Source organism: Notothenia rossii (assembly GCF_949606895.1).
Source record: "Notothenia rossii genome assembly, chromosome: 5".
In the NCBI taxonomy this organism is placed as follows: Eukaryota; Metazoa; Chordata; class Actinopteri; order Perciformes; family Nototheniidae; genus Notothenia; species Notothenia rossii.
The window spans coordinates 15,821,723-15,837,345 of record NC_136903.1 but is presented as its reverse complement, the minus strand read 5'-3'; the positions used below and the strand labels follow the sequence as shown (position 1 = coordinate 15,837,345).

Below are 15,623 nucleotides of genomic sequence, written 5' to 3'. Positions count from 1 at the left end.
TGCTCCTCCTCACACTCCAGTGAGGACACGGTTTGAGTTGATCAACACTTACTCGGCTGACTAATGAGGTGGATTCAGAAGGGGCAAAGGGCTGGGTTGAACGTCTTTGTTAGACAGGCCTGCAGCCCCTCTCTGTGCAGCCTTCTCCCGGGGGAGGCCTCACAGACTGCCTAATTGAATCAAGTACACATGGTGCCTCCCCCTTCACAGCTCAGCCCCTCCCCGTAAGAGAGGAGCGAGGAGGAGAGCTCGGGCTTTGATGCTTTTGTTCTCCTCAGCCTCATGGACTGCGGCAGGGGGCTACGCTGCAACTGGTTGCCCGCTGCTGGGTGGAGAGGCACATCATCACAGCTGCACTCTGACAGTCGCTGCTGTCAATACACTCCTCTGCTGAGGCAGAAGATTGGTGTGTCAGACGCTGCAACGCCGTAAATTACAAGTCCAGCTACGGATGGAAGGAGCTGGCCCAAACAGAAAGATCGAAAGGTTCAATAGCCCATTAAATCAGAATTTAATAGAACAAAGAGAAACATCACCACAATATAATTCATGTGTCAGTGGGCAGGTGGCCCAGACAAGCAGAACAAACAAATGTTAAGAAGACAAGGACTGTGTGACTACGCATAGCTTAGTGCCTTGTATTTCCTCAGCGACCGTCTCTTGTCTTCCTCAAACACGCCCAGACACAGACTACGTGTCCTTGGCTCTCATCGCAGTTCAGCACCCTTATTTCAGAGAGACTGATTGGAGCTGTGCTTCAAGGGAAAGTCTGCTTATTAGATGGCCTCCAGATGCCAGGTTCATAAAGCATCCATTTGTGAGTTAGCGTTCAATTTGCAAAATACAGAACAGAGAGTCTAGCTAGACTGTCTCTGAGACGTGCGCCGCCTCATCCTGCTGACTGAACTAATTTCTATAAATGCCTTTACATTATGTACCTCTTTTTACGTAAACATGTCTCTTGTGCTCCAGTTTGTAAACTTTGTTCTGGCTTACTTTAAAGTATAATACAGTGAATGGTATGTTGATATTTATTTTTGTGTCATATTATGGATACTTTAGGAACAGAGTATTTTACCAGCTAAACAAGGGAAAATAGTACCACTATTTTCCTGTAATTCTTTGTGTATTGTTCTGGCAGGTATGGGTTGTTAGCCTTAATTCGGACCATCATTTAACAAAACTAGGTCTTCTTTTAATTAAAAGAAGACCATTTGTAAAGCTGAATTCACTTTGAGTAGGGCTCATAAGTATTTTCACGAGACTCCCTTTACAGCCAGTAACTCAATCATAAAACCGTGCCCGGAAAGCACTATTGCAATGAACCTGGGCCAGATATGTCTAAGAGGCTAAAATGTAATTGTGGGGAACAGCTGGATTAGTCCAGGCGATGTGTATCCGCCCTTAATGATATTAGAAAGGAGTCTGGAGCTTCCAGCACACAGCTCTCATTTGCTCTCAGGAACGTGATATTTTCAGTCGCAAATAATACAGGCTTTCTGCTAGACCGCCATGTCTACAATTTCAATCGTATCAAGGTTAAATAACATCAGCAAAAAATATCAAATGATTATTTCTTAAACACGCTTTGAGTTTCTCAATAATCGGTATTTAAAATGCTGATGGCTCTGACACCGGTAATGCATTGACTGTGTGATGGTTTCAAACATCTTTAATCCTGAAATGCTCCATGTTACTCTCAATGAGTTTCCTGCTTAATGCCAACCAGGAGGAGGGGCCCTTTAGGCTGGAGCACCACGCCCATCCTGCTCTCTGTTAGTATCAGTAATATGTGTTGTCTAAACCGTATCTGATCAACATGAAAATTACAGCTCCTATTCTTTTTTAAAACAACATAACACTATATTAGGGAAGTAGATTAATGTTTTGGCTTATTATACCAACATACATTCTCCTTACTCAAGTTGCTGGGTTGAGTTATGTGTTTTAAAATACATATTGATTGCAAATCTACATGGGCTTTCAAAAGTCTTCTGACTGAGCCTGATCAATATCCACACTGAGTACACATTTCAAATTCATCAGGCACCCTTATATCGTATTGATTTCGTGCAATGGCTGCCCTGAAAAGAATCTGATTACTTTTTTTCCCGTCGGTCAGAACAAACAGAAGCTTGATAGCAGCAGTCAGGTAGATCCATTGTACAATAATACTTCCACTGTGCCCTTTTGTGATGTCTGACTGAAAGGTGTAAATCGGAAGATAAAGAAAGAAAGGAAAGAAAGGAACAGGGTGTGGAAAAGTATGTTGTATGTATCTTTCTTGAGATGTATCAGCTGAATCCTTCCGTCCCATCTGCTGCTGGCTAAAATGAAATCCACATTGTATGATATCAAATTTATCATGCATTTAATTGTCAGACTGCTCCCCAACCATCATCACCACTGCAATAACTTCAATAATAACAGTGCGAATGTGAGAAGCCTTTATGTATTTTTTATTGGCAGGGCTCTGTTACTCCCTGCAGGCTGGACCCCGGGATCAGATGCAGTTTAATATATGCAGTCCTACTCCAGCAGAGCCGCAGTGTACAGTAATCTCCGAGCCTCGTGCCGCCGGGCACTGTTGTGGTTTGAGAGTATTGCAGACAAACGGACGGGAAGAGTGGAACTGGTCCTGAATAGTAATAGCTTTACAGACTCTTTGCACACACTGCAGCTGTGCGCTTTAGATACAGCAGAGTCTTGCAGTGTTTCTCACACACAGAGGTTACTGTCAGTCGATCAGCTGACGGGAGATTAAATGGGGCCACAGTGACATCTGGTGGCTTTTTATTATCAATGTGAGGTGTGTTGTGGATTCTGATCGACTTGTTTGCTTTTGACTATATTGGCCATTACAACATATGTTTCATAAAACACTTTCAGACATCAATAAGAAACCAAAATTAGATTGAAGCCGGCTATTTAAGCTAATTTAACTGAAGGTCTAAAACCTTTTCTTACGTAAATTATATTCTTCTCAAATGATTTCAACCTTTAATGCATGACTCCTCTCTTTCATCAGGAATGCCTTTCTGTTATGCTGTTGCTGTTGCCCATCTCTTAGTGGTTAGAGATGTTCTAAAGATAATGCAATTAACAAAGCCAACAGGCACTTGGCACTGACCATGTCTAGATGTAGGCAAAACTATAAGTGATATGAGCTAGCCTTGACAGACAAAAGCAGGAAGAAAGACTATAGAGCAAACCAGAAAGGTGTGGGAGGGGGTCATGAAAGTGGGTGGCTCAGTCTTAGTGTAAATACAAGAGCTGAGTGATTTAGAGACCTTGAAAACTGAGGGTCATCACAAGCCAAGATTCTGAGGGACGTTGTTTGGAAAAGCCCCAAGCTTGTGTTTATTATTACCAACATTTTCATCAGTTTTTCTAATGTATAATGTGGCACTGAAATACAAGAAAGAGACATTTATGTAAATGTCTATTTTGACTTACCCCACAGGCATGTCCTGGGAAGTAAACCCTGCATAAAGCACTCCATGATTCTACATTTAACAGAAAGCAGAGTCATTAAACAGCTTTCACCAGGCTTATTTACTGCTAATTCCTCAGTTGTTTACCTCGTTCTCCTGTTGTTCTCTGATAAGGACGGAGTGGGGGTGCACTGCGCTTCTCGGCTCCCGTCTGGAGCTCGGGCTGGGCTGCCTGCTGTGTTTGAAGTGTCATGCAGGGGTCTGTATCTTTACCCGCAGCCGGAGCAAACCGCGTAGAATGGATTTTAGACTCTTCTGCTGTTCCCACCTCAGCTAAATGGGTAACCGCGCAATCGTCTCTGATTTGAATACAGATGTGTTGCGGTTGTTGCTTCACAATGAAGCTGTTCCTGCAGTGTCAGCTATTGTCTGGCCTGTCTTGTATCAGCTCAGCTCCAGCTAATGGCCTCTCAGCTGTCCGTCTATACAGAGCTGTCCTTCAGGATACCCTGCTGAATAACCCAGGCCTTCTCATTAAGGATCAGAGAATGTGCTGCACAAAAAGGGTTGAAGGGTTAACTTTCTCTATCGCACGTTCTTATCCGATTTTAGAAATGTAAATGATGTACCCAGAATGCACAATGTCCCGTCGCCCCCCCTTGCTCTTCTTGTCTCGGTCGATGTGAGGCTAATGTAAGTCTTTAACCCTCTGATGGACCCCCGGATAATGCCATTATTTCCTCTCTACACATGACAAATGGTCTTTTCCAAGGTTGCATAGAAGCTATATGACTGATGAGTGCATACCAAACAGCACTCTAAGTAGCCATCTTCTCCACAGTAAGTACACACTGGAATGGGAATAATTTATGTGGTCATCATTTGGATCCATTGACCCTATTTTTTATAGCAGTTGCTCTCCTGACCTGCTCTCCCGTACTGGGATAATCAAGATGAAGGCCTTTGTTCTTCAGTCACAGTGTTCTCATGATCTCCATCTCCTGACGGGTTCCTGGGTGGAAGTTGGTGTTTCTCTCAGAGCTTCGTAATCACATCAGTGGACTTGTGTGACCTCGGGCTCGGGGAGGAGTGTGTGGCTGGGTGTTGACATCATTGCATCACATGTCTGCCCCCTGATGTAAATTCAATCCGACTGACAGTCCTGCCAAAGTAGGAATGATGTATTACACAAAATGCACGCCTTCCACTCTCTCATCAATCTTCATGGCCTTTTCACAGCATCAGACATAATGTGGCGTGCTTTTAATTTCAAGCAAAGATGTTTAATTTATTAAGCTTTGTTTGTTTCACATGACAATCGTTATTATAGCCACCCAGAATGACTTTCAACTAGATGCCCTTCTTTGCCATTACATTATTTTTACAAAACCAACTGAAAACATTGTTGCTGTATTTCTGTTTACTTCTTCTATGCAAAGTTTCTTACTTCCATATCTTTCACTCTTCCGGGTCCCTTTTGGGTACAAGCTACATTAACATTTTGATGTTTCTCTGAACTATTCAACAGCTAGCTTGCTTCGGTAAATGTCAACTGGCGTGTTAGTCATTAAGATTCGGTTGTCTAGCATTTTGGAAAGGTCATGTGGAGCCGGCAGGGGAAGCAGTCATTGATACTCACTGTGCTGTGGCCGACTGCGACATGGATACCAGCCTGCTGTTGGTAAGGCTTCAGGGATGGTGGAGACTGCTGCATTGTCCCAAGAGGCTTAGTCACACTACTTATACATGTTTGATTAGGATCAGGGATTCACAGATTTACAGTAAAGTAAACATTAATTATGCACCAGAAACAAAATTGTAGACCTGCACCAGACTGGGAAGACTGAATCTGCAATAGGTTAGCAGCTTGGTGTGAAGAAATCAACTGTGGGAGCAATTATTAGAAAATGGAAGACATACAAGACCACTGATAATCTCCCTCGATCTGGGGCTCCACGCAAGATCTCACCCCGTGGGGTCAAAATGATCACAAGAACAGTGAGCAAAAATCCCAGAACCACACGGTCAATGACCTGCAGAGAGCTGGGACCAAAGTAACAAAGGCTACCATCAGTAACACACTACGCCGCCAGGGACTCAAATCCTGCAGTGCCAGACGTGTCCCCCTGCTTAAGCCAGTACATGTCCAGGCCCGTCTGAAGTTTGCTAGAGAGCATTTAGATGATCCAGAAGAGGATTGGGAGAATGTCATATGGTCAGATGAAACCAAAATATAACTTTTTGGTAAAAACTCAACTGGACGTGTTTGGAGGAGAAAGAATGCTGAGTTGCATCCAAAGAACACCATACCTACTGTGAAACATGGGGCTGGAAACATCATGCTTTGGGGCTGTTTTTCTGCAAAGGGACCAGTACGACTGATCCGTGTAAAGGAAAGAATGAATGGGGCCATGTATCGTGAGATTTTGAGTGACAACCTCCTTCCATCAGCAAGGGCATTGAAGATGAAACGTGGCTGGCTCTTTCAGCATGACAATGATCCCAAACACACCGCCCGGGCAACAAAGGAGTGGCTTCGTAAGAAGCATTTCAAGGTCCTGGAGTGGCCTAGCCAGTCTCCAGATCTCAACCCCATAGAAAATCTTTGGAGGGAGTTGAAAGTCTGTGTTGCCCAGCGACAGCCCCAAAACATCACTGCTCTAGAGGAGATCTGCATGGAGGAATGGGCCAAAATACCAGCAACAGTGTGTGAAAACCTTGTGAAGACTTACAGAAAACGTTTGACCTCTGTCATTGCCAACAAAGGGTATATAACAAAGTATTGAGATGAACTTTTGTTATTGACCAAATACTTATTTTCCACCATAATTTGCAAATAAAGTCTTTAAAAATCAGACAATGTGATTTTCTGGATTTTCGTTTTCTCATTTTGTCTCTCATAGTTGAGGTATACCTAGGATTAAAATTACAGGCCTCTCATCTTTTTAAGTGGGAGAACTTGCACAATTGGTGGCTGACTAAATACTTTTTTGCCCCACTGTATGTATTTACTAATCTGTTTCAAATTGAAGGCAGGCTTGGTGTCTCAATGCAAAAATTAATTACTCTAATCTCTTCTTGTAATAGCTTGTATCATTCTAACTAAGTGGAATTACTTAACTACTGTGCTTAAGAACACATTTTAAGTGCAAAATCTGGTGCTTCCCAATTTCCTGTTGGCTTATGGTTATAAATCAAAATAGATATTACCAGGCAGTTAGTGTCAAAAATATCCAAAGTCAAAACTGTTCGGTCATACTCGTAGAATGATGATTCAATGATGGGCTGTTTGCTCAAATTGGATTATTATTTTTGTTGCTTTATTTCATTTGCATCAATGTTACTGAGCGGTTTGCACTCATTCACACACCAGTCATTACGCTCAGGGCTGACCCTGCTTTTAGGTGCATGTCCTGTTTGCTGACGGAGCGTCGACGAAGCTTCACCGTAATTGACAGATGTTGATTTACTGATAATCCTTGGCTTTGGTCTCACTGTGGACCTCATAAGGAGTGGGATTGGCTTGCAGTCTCACACGTCCTTGAATCAAAGCTGCATGTTGCCCTTGACACACACCTATCTCTCTCTATCCCTCCCCTTGGTCTGTGTCCCACTCTCTCTATTGCCAAATTTAAAAACCTTTATAGCCACATACCGCCTCACTGCAGATGTGATTTTGTTTTGCTGACAGGGGCCCAGTTATGATTACATACAGAGCAAGATTTCAATGTCTCCCGGTAGTGCAGTAATTACATTTGTTGGTGACACATTTTAGTCACAGCTGGTTGCATCAACAATTGGGTGAAATGTAATGTTGCAGAATTAACGCTATTGCACATAGAGACTAAATACAGATCAGTTATTACAAGTTGTGTTTAATCAGAATTTGAATTCCAACATTTCCAAAATACAATTCAATTCTATAATAAATGATAGCTTACATTTTAAATGTTTACATTTTAAACTAGAATGATGCACTTATTTAATATTTCCTCATCTATATACTCTATATTAGTCTTATATAACTATGAGAAATGTAATGGTAAGAGTTATTATTAAGTATATACATTTAGTGTAAACTATACAATGTCTCTACTGAGTGTCAAAATGAATGATTTAACACATCATGGGCGTGAAATCTGTCTGTTTCATATCTCAAACTTCATCCAGACTAAAATACTTAAGAGAATTGAGAAAGGAATTTTTATTAAATGCAAGTGAAACTGTTTCACTCTTGTTTCTCTTTTCTAATCCCATTATTTCTTGATTAAAGTCTCTGCTGCAGCAAAGTAATAAAAGAGAAGCTGCCACACTGCTGTGCTGAATTCCTGTGGTGACGGGAGAGCAGCTGGCGTGCAAACCACCTCTTTTCTCCATTTATTTTCTCCTTTCTGATTCAGTTATCCAACACCTATTACCTGCGTGTTTTAGCACACTACAAGTATTTCCGCTCGGCTCGTCATTTGTGAATGGCACCATGGGATAGTGCTTTTAGAGAGAGGAAAGATGGGGAGGATGCTGAGGTCAAATGTGTGAAAAGAGGAGAAAGAGTGAAGTCTGGGTCAGATGAAGGTTTGAAAGAAATAAAAAGGTAGTGGACAGGAAAATGTGTAAATTATGGACGTAGAGAAAGCTCCCGGGAGCCGCCTTGCTCTGGCAGGCTAATTGAAGCTCTGAGCTGTCACTCAAATGAAGAGGCCATTTGCTGCATTTTTGTAGGCTGTGTGCTGAATTCTGATGATGTTACAGAAAGCCTAGTACCCCCCTACCCCCCACCCCCCCCCCCCCCCCTCTCCTGCATGGGGACACACAGCACACATCCCACTCCCCTCCACAGCTCTCCACAGATTATATGTAACAGGGTCAAAGGCATTCTGAACACGACAAGCTACCGCAAATCAAAACATGTGCATATGAATCATTTTGTAAATTTGTCGGGCGGTCTCATACATGATAATGTGATATTAGACTCTGCGGGAAGTGTTTTCTCTTGTACAGGTTTTCCCTGGTTGGATTAGAAGAGATTATGTCTTCTAACAGAGCACATAGCTGCGAGCATGCAGTGAATTATTTATCGTGAATTAAAGCAGCCAGTTATAAAAATATTTATCTAAAAACTGCCAGACTGCAAGACTAGGCTTTTTACATGTGTAGCTGTAACAGAAATTCACGTACATGGTTACATAAAACTGTGTTGAATTATCTGCCAATGTTGGGTTTAGCTAACTGCATATTGATACCATACAGTTTTTATGTGTTCACATTTGAACCAACTTTTTCAGGTGGTTGTTTTTGCCATTTTAGGCAGCTGTGTTGAGCTAATTTGTGTCAAACACTATCCATTGCCTGTCCACTGTTTATCTCTCATACATTTAGCAGAACAGGCGTGTGTGGACAAATTAACCTACAGTATATAACATTGTTTTCACAGATTGCAGATAAAGTAAATTGAGATAGTAAGAGCAGTGCCAGGCACAGTCGTTTACATAATATATTACTCTTCCTTCCTGCCCCCTTTTTAAATCATTTGGTTTTAATCAGATCTTGTGCCATCAATGATGGTCTATTCCTGCCTAATGAGCTACCCAAGCAGGAGAGTTATCGATCCGTGCTATCGACGGTTCCACATACATTTGCTTACAAGCAGGTGCACAGAAAAAAGAGAACTGAGTATATTCTTTCAATTGTTATGAAAATACAAACAGGAGATACATGTTGCTATTTGAACATGTATTCAAAAATCAAATGAGCTTTTTCATAGTTTTATATTTGAATTCAAATCAAGTATTTCTTCATCATGGAATTACAGATTTGACATCAGACTCTCACTGAGTTGAGTGAAGCTGGTATTAATGCTCAGAAGGAGCCACAGGTGCTGCACAGCACTTCACTAAATCATTAGTCAGTCCCCATCAATCTGTTTATCCATAGACAAGATTCATGTGGGGGCTGGCATTTACTGATCAGGAACCTCCCTTTGATTGAATTGATTTGTCTGCTGTGCCTCCAGGTATGAAGATAAAGGTTGATTTTCTTTACAAAACGCTCAAATCTAAAGTGAAACGTGGCAGAAGTACTCAGATTTACAGCAGAAAACAGTGCAGAGATACTTTCTTACAAGTAAAAGTCATTTAGAATTACACTAGTAATAAAAACATATACTTAACGTACCAAAGTAAAGTATTTATTATTATGCAGATTGGCTCACTTCAGGATAATTAATAATAAATACTAGCATGTAAAGATGGTACGGTAATTGTAGCAAGGTAATTAAAAAAAGACCACTGCAAACAAGGTATTTAGGAATTGAAGCTGTAAATACATTCTTTACCATTATTTTGCTTTGGGTTGAATTTGAAACATGATACTACTTTATTTTGTACATAACAGGAATTAAACTCCTTGGCCTGAAAGTTGCTAAGGCTGGTGTTGTGGTTACAGGTTGATTGTTCTGATTTAATGACAGAGCTCCGACTCTCACATCCACCATCAGTTACGTGCTCGCTCCTCTGATGAGGACTCTATTTTCTGTTGGATGAAGGCCTCGAAAAAGACTAAATCACTTAGCAACCCTGCAGAAGTAAAGGTAGGCTCCTTTAATGTGGAGGTATGTGGGTTACCTGTAGGAAGACAATAGATAATGACTCTTTTTCATGTAATTCCTTTGAATGCGTGCTACCTGGCAACCACAGTATTTGACAATGTACACTGTATATGCATGGCTCGTGTTGAAGGACTTAAGGGCTGTTGACTAAGTGCTCTCTTATTATAGAGTGGGTGCTGTATGCATAGTGATGTAACAGCCTTTATATTCAAGAGATGAAGAGATGGAACAGGCCACATACAAGCACTGTGAGTACTGAGGGGGCATAGCTACAATGTTTTTGGGATAAAATCGTTCGGTTTCTGTAAAAATACAACTTCGCTTGCCCAACCGACAGCCAACATTTACAAAATGAATGCTGCGCCTGCTTGCTTGTGGTTTATTGTGTGTATTTAACCCCTGTATGTCACTGAAATCAGATGTACTTTATGCTAGAGTCCAACGGAGTAAACTACAGTAATACTATTGGTTATCATCTAGTTTAGAACCAATTTGTGGGAAAATGAAATAAGGAATTTGTTTACCATTTTCTGTGCCACAGACTGGACCTATATTTTAATTTAGGTGGTGTTATTTAAGCTTTAGGTGGTGTTATTTAAGCTTTGTCAATTAGACCACACCAAGGTCAAACTCCTTAAGAACATTCTCTAATAACATAAATCCTGATTTTGGGAGGGACATCTCTTTGTAAACTTCAACACATATTACAAATAAAGAGCATATGAAAATCCACTTTATCCATGTTATACAGCTGGGGTTTCTGAGAAACGGAACAGTTATTTAATTTTTCAGAAGACTTCTGAAGATATCGGTTCAAAATTAAATTTATAAGCAGTTCTGATCAAATGTGGAAAAGTCAAGTATTAATCTGGTAAAACAATGTTACAGAACATAAGGTTGATGTTTCTTATGAGCTATTTCTGAGACTACTTCTAGCCCAGTGTCGAAATGCATGTTATACTGTAAATGTGACCAATATTTCCTAGTCTACATCTTATTTTCTGAAGGATGGATACAACCTCCCATCCCATGATGCCCTTGCACAGATCCTACCAAATGGTCGCTTCCTTTTCAAAGGAGCAAATCCAAGGCTTCAGAGGGCAGCCCAACGAGAACCGGAGAGACCAGAGGCCAAGCAACCCAACATAAACCACACCTATCATATACATCATCCACATCAACGGTGAGGAAAACAGCTACATGCAAGAGGCATGGATTTACTGTCATGATCATTGTATGAATGACATTTTAGTAGGATTAAAACAAATTATGTCTACGTGTTATTTCCCTAATCCATTATTTGTATTAAACGTGTTCATGCCTCAGACCCCCACTGCATACGGGTGAGGATGATCACCGCATGGCAGAGATCACCAACCTCCAAACTAAGGTGATTAGACAAAATCAATACCTAAACTCTTGAATCAGTGGAGCAATCCCCTCGGTCACGTTTAGTTAGTGAACAGGGACATGGAAAAGCGGATGGGATGGGGGAGTATAGTGAAGCAGTATCACAGATCAGTGACAAAATGGCAAATAAAAAAGGATGAATATTTCCTAGACTAATTGCACTCAAGGAGGTTCAAGAAAAATGGGGGGAAGCCATTGGCCCGTTGTGTTATTAATGTTTATCATGACTACTCCTGTGACTGAAATGTTTTCTTCATAATTGCATTTAATTAAATATCTCATTATCACAATACACTCCAGCTGCCTTCTGTCTGTGATACAAGTGTCCCACAGTGACAGCATGTATGACAGCAAGGCAACTTTAATGTCCCCAAATCACAGCGAGATGAGGGAACCTCCGGTATTCACAGGCAGAGGAGGACTCCCCTTTATGTTTTGACACATGATTGGACTCTCCAGACTCATCATGGGGAGGCGTCCTTCCCATCATGCCTGTGGGCCCCCAGTGGAGACACCATCTCCTCTACACTCATGATTGTCACCTTGTCCTTGCCCTTTCAATTAGATGCTCAATTTCACTCTTGTGTCCCACGGGAGTCCCAACCACACCATCTGAGATTGGAATGATCGTCGCCCCCTCCTCATACATGCAGCTGGACCCTGCTCTCAGTTTCCATTCAATTCTGTCTTTTCAATGTGAGTGAATGAGCATGTGTCAGAGCAGAGAACAATGAGCGTGTATAAGCTGCTAGACAACACGCACACACCTTACACAGAGACTTGTCTTGATAACAGGGCTCTGCAGAATCATAAAGCCAAGGAATTGCATAATGTTCAAAGAGAAAGAAGGGCAAAACATGTAGACAAAACAAACAAAAAGGCTCAAGATTGTATTTATTCAGTCTTGTTTTTGTGTCTGCTTTCCTGAAATACCCTGATGAATTTGTCATGAGTTTTTCCTCCTCAGTTCAGTAAATGGGCTTTCACACAAGATGCTACGTGAATGCACGACTAGGATTTATCCAAACACCCTGCTTAAAGCCCCCATGACAAACAAGCTTCACAGGATAGGGTGTCCCTTTGGATTTGAGGAGCCCAAGTCATCAATTCATTGTACCAAAGCCTTAGTCAATCGATTACAAGAACATCACACACAAAATGTTCTCTCTTTTCCAGTTATGTCCCATTTCCCACATCTACTATCCCAAAGCAGCAGAAAACAATTATTCTTTGAGAAGCTTAGACTTTGTGATAAACTGAACACATAACACATACTTGCTGCTGGGATGTTTTCATATTCTCCTGGTGTAGAAAAAGGTTTTGTTGTCTACATACTGGAGGACACCTTTAAAGACGTGGGGTTGAAGAGACATCTAGTGGTGGTGGTGATATACAAACATCACCATTAAATGTATGGAATATTCTTGTGCCATCTTTTCTTCCTGGAAATGTTCTGTGTATTGTATTAAATGGTGTGAAACTAACCTATGACATCTTAACATCAGGAAGTGGAAAACTATCGCTCAGCCATGGGTAAGATGGCAGAAGACATCATAGCGCTGAGGACAAAGGTGGTGAGGTTGGAGGCAGAAAACAGCCAGCTCCGCTCTGCTCTGTCTCTGCACCAGGACCTCGGCAAAGACCTGTTGGACGACATCCACGTCATGACCAGGGCTGAGATTGCTAATTATATAGGTAACCTGAGATGGCAAAAGTAAACGCATCCTTTACTCAAGTAGAAGTACAGATACTCGTGTTTAAAAATACTCTGGTAAAAGTAGAATTACTGACTAAACGTATTTACTCAAGTAAAAGTAAAGAAGTATGGGCTTCGAAATGTACTTAAGTAAAAAGTACCCATAACTACCAACTGTTTTAAAGAGTAACTGACCTCCCTTTATATTAATAGAACAATAATGTCATTGTTAGCTACTGAATGTTTCGAACCTGAACAACGGCAAAATGACAAAATGTTAATTGGTCCCTCTTCTTTAGAGAAGACCAGGAAATGATGGATACACGGATCATGTTTAAATCAATAGGCACGCAATAACTCTGAATAATAATAATCACACCACCAAACACCAGTGTTGTGCTAGTTACTGAAAACCAGTAACTAGTTACAATACTAGTTACTTCATTTCAAAAGTAACTCAGTTACTTTACTGATTACTTACACCAAAAGTTATGCGTTACTGTGAAAAGTAACGTTTTAGTTCCGTAAAAAAAGGGCTCCCAAAAAAAAAGAAGCTCCCATTAATGCCCTTATAGCCTTCATTTAAGTACTGTTACTGCATTGGAGAATAATACAATCTGTTGATCAACTTGACATGCATTCGCATCACTGAACTCTGCTAAGCAATGTGGTCTATACAAACACAAAGATATGTTTCAAAGTGCAAATTTATCGTCGTCAGAGAGCGATTCCGGTTGATACATGGCAAAGGCTTTCACAAAGTTAGAGCCGTTATCAGTAACCGTGGAGGTAACTTTTGTTGACACTCCATACAAAGAGTGAATGTGGTCAATCTCATTAGCAATAAGATCGTACGTGTGCCTACCCTTTATCCTTTTACAGGCCAACGCAGCTTTCTGGCGTTGTAAAGTGGTGGGGTTTATCCAGTGAGATGTTATCCCGAGGAAGCTTCTGTTGTGGACAGACCAAATGTCTGCGGTGGTCGAGATGTATTCCAGCCCCTCAAATGTTTTCTTTAGCTCGCTATCCATTTTGGTATATTCTTTCTCCAGGTAGTTGGAAAACGTTTTGCGTCCCATATGCCGTGTGCCGCCCGGACATGGTATCATGCTTACTAGCTCCCTGAAAGCGGGTGACTCCACTGTAGAAATAGCCTGCACGTGTTCAACAACATACCGTGCAATGGCTTTATCCACTTTTCCCTGGCTAGCAGTCCCTCGGTTGAAATCCAGCCGCTGTTGCTTGGGTGGAGGTGGGGTGGCGTCGGATGGCTCTGGGTCTGTGGTCTTAACTAATAGCTTCGTCCCAGCATGTTGTTTTTGCAGATGTTTTAACAGATTGGAATTGCTGTTTTGAGCAGTAGATAGGATATTTGACCCGCCAAGACACAACTTACACTTAACTAACACATTCTTTTCTTTATGCTCGAGAAAAGTAAAATAGTGAGCATATCTTCATGCGGAGAAACTCGACTTGTGCTCCGCCGTCGCCATGATAGTATTGTTAGTAGGCTAACTAAACACAAACACGCCCACAAAGCGTCTCCGCATGTGACACAGGAAGTATCTAAGTACATTTACTCAAGTACTGTACTTAAGTACAGTTCTCATCTCTGTTCGCCTCGCTGTTGGCGCCGCTCACCAACGTCTGGGAGCCGAGACCATATAAAAAAATAACGGAGTAACGCACCATGTAGTAACGGTAACTGAGTTACTGAATTTAAAAAATAACGCGTTAGAGTACTAGTTACTGCCCCAAATGACGGCGTTACAGTAGCGCGTTACTGCCAACACTGCCAAACACAGATTAAAACTAAAGTAACGAGCATGTTTGGAAAATGTAAGAAGTATAAAGCACAGGTATTTGTGTTAAAAATGTAAGAAGTAAAAGTAAAAAGTCGTCAGAAAGATAAGTAGTGGAGTACTGATACCAGAAAAATGTACTTAAGTACAGTAAAAAAGTATTTGTACTCCTCTACTTCCCAGCTCTGTAGGTAACCACAGCAGAGAAGTAAAGCTTTATTAACCCAACCATATACATTCATATGTTTCCTGCGTTAAACTAAGCCTGAACCAAAACCAAACAAAAAAATGCAAAAGCAATAGTTGTCATTTGTTTCATGAATGTCATAAAGTTTATTATCCAATCAGCAGTTGTTGAACCTTCAGTTCATATTGGATGGATTAAGGGCATTTCACTGTCAGATGAAGGAGGGATGTTGGAAGGTGGCTCGCTGTGTGCTAACTAATCCTTGTGAGTTTCTATTCCCAAGCAGACTGTGCCTTTTTGCGATAAGGCAGCTCATTTTGGCCATGGACCCAGATAAGCTTTGTGGGTAGTTCATCCCTTATCTCCTGAAGGACAGTTTGCGACCCTCAATGAAAGGATGTTCATGAAGGTCTCTCTGCTGGCAGCAAAGCAAAGGAAACTGATTTAACTCCCACCCGACAGAAAATCCATTACATTTCAAAAGTTTTAT

General features: G+C 41.3%; 1 protein-coding gene across 7 annotated transcripts in view; it reads left to right on the top strand.

The window, feature by feature from the left end:
- The window catches only part of ccdc33 (coiled-coil domain containing 33), a 45,667-nt gene that overhangs the window by 28,343 nt on the left and 1,701 nt on the right, over window positions 1-15,623 (top strand). For 5 of the 7 annotated variants that reach the window (XM_079682789.1, XM_079682792.1, XM_079682788.1 and 2 more), the window contains 3 exons: window positions 11,046-11,221; window positions 11,365-11,428; window positions 12,954-13,143. In XM_079682789.1, the coding sequence (XP_079538915.1) occupies window positions 11,399-11,428; window positions 12,954-13,143 (220 nt within the window). In that variant the 5' untranslated portion in view covers window positions 11,046-11,221; window positions 11,365-11,398. Of the gene's footprint in view, window positions 1-6,667; window positions 10,021-11,045; window positions 11,222-11,364; window positions 11,429-12,953; window positions 13,144-15,623 lie in introns of those variants that run through there. The other 2 variants (XM_079682787.1, XM_079682786.1) reach the window with 2 other exon arrangements.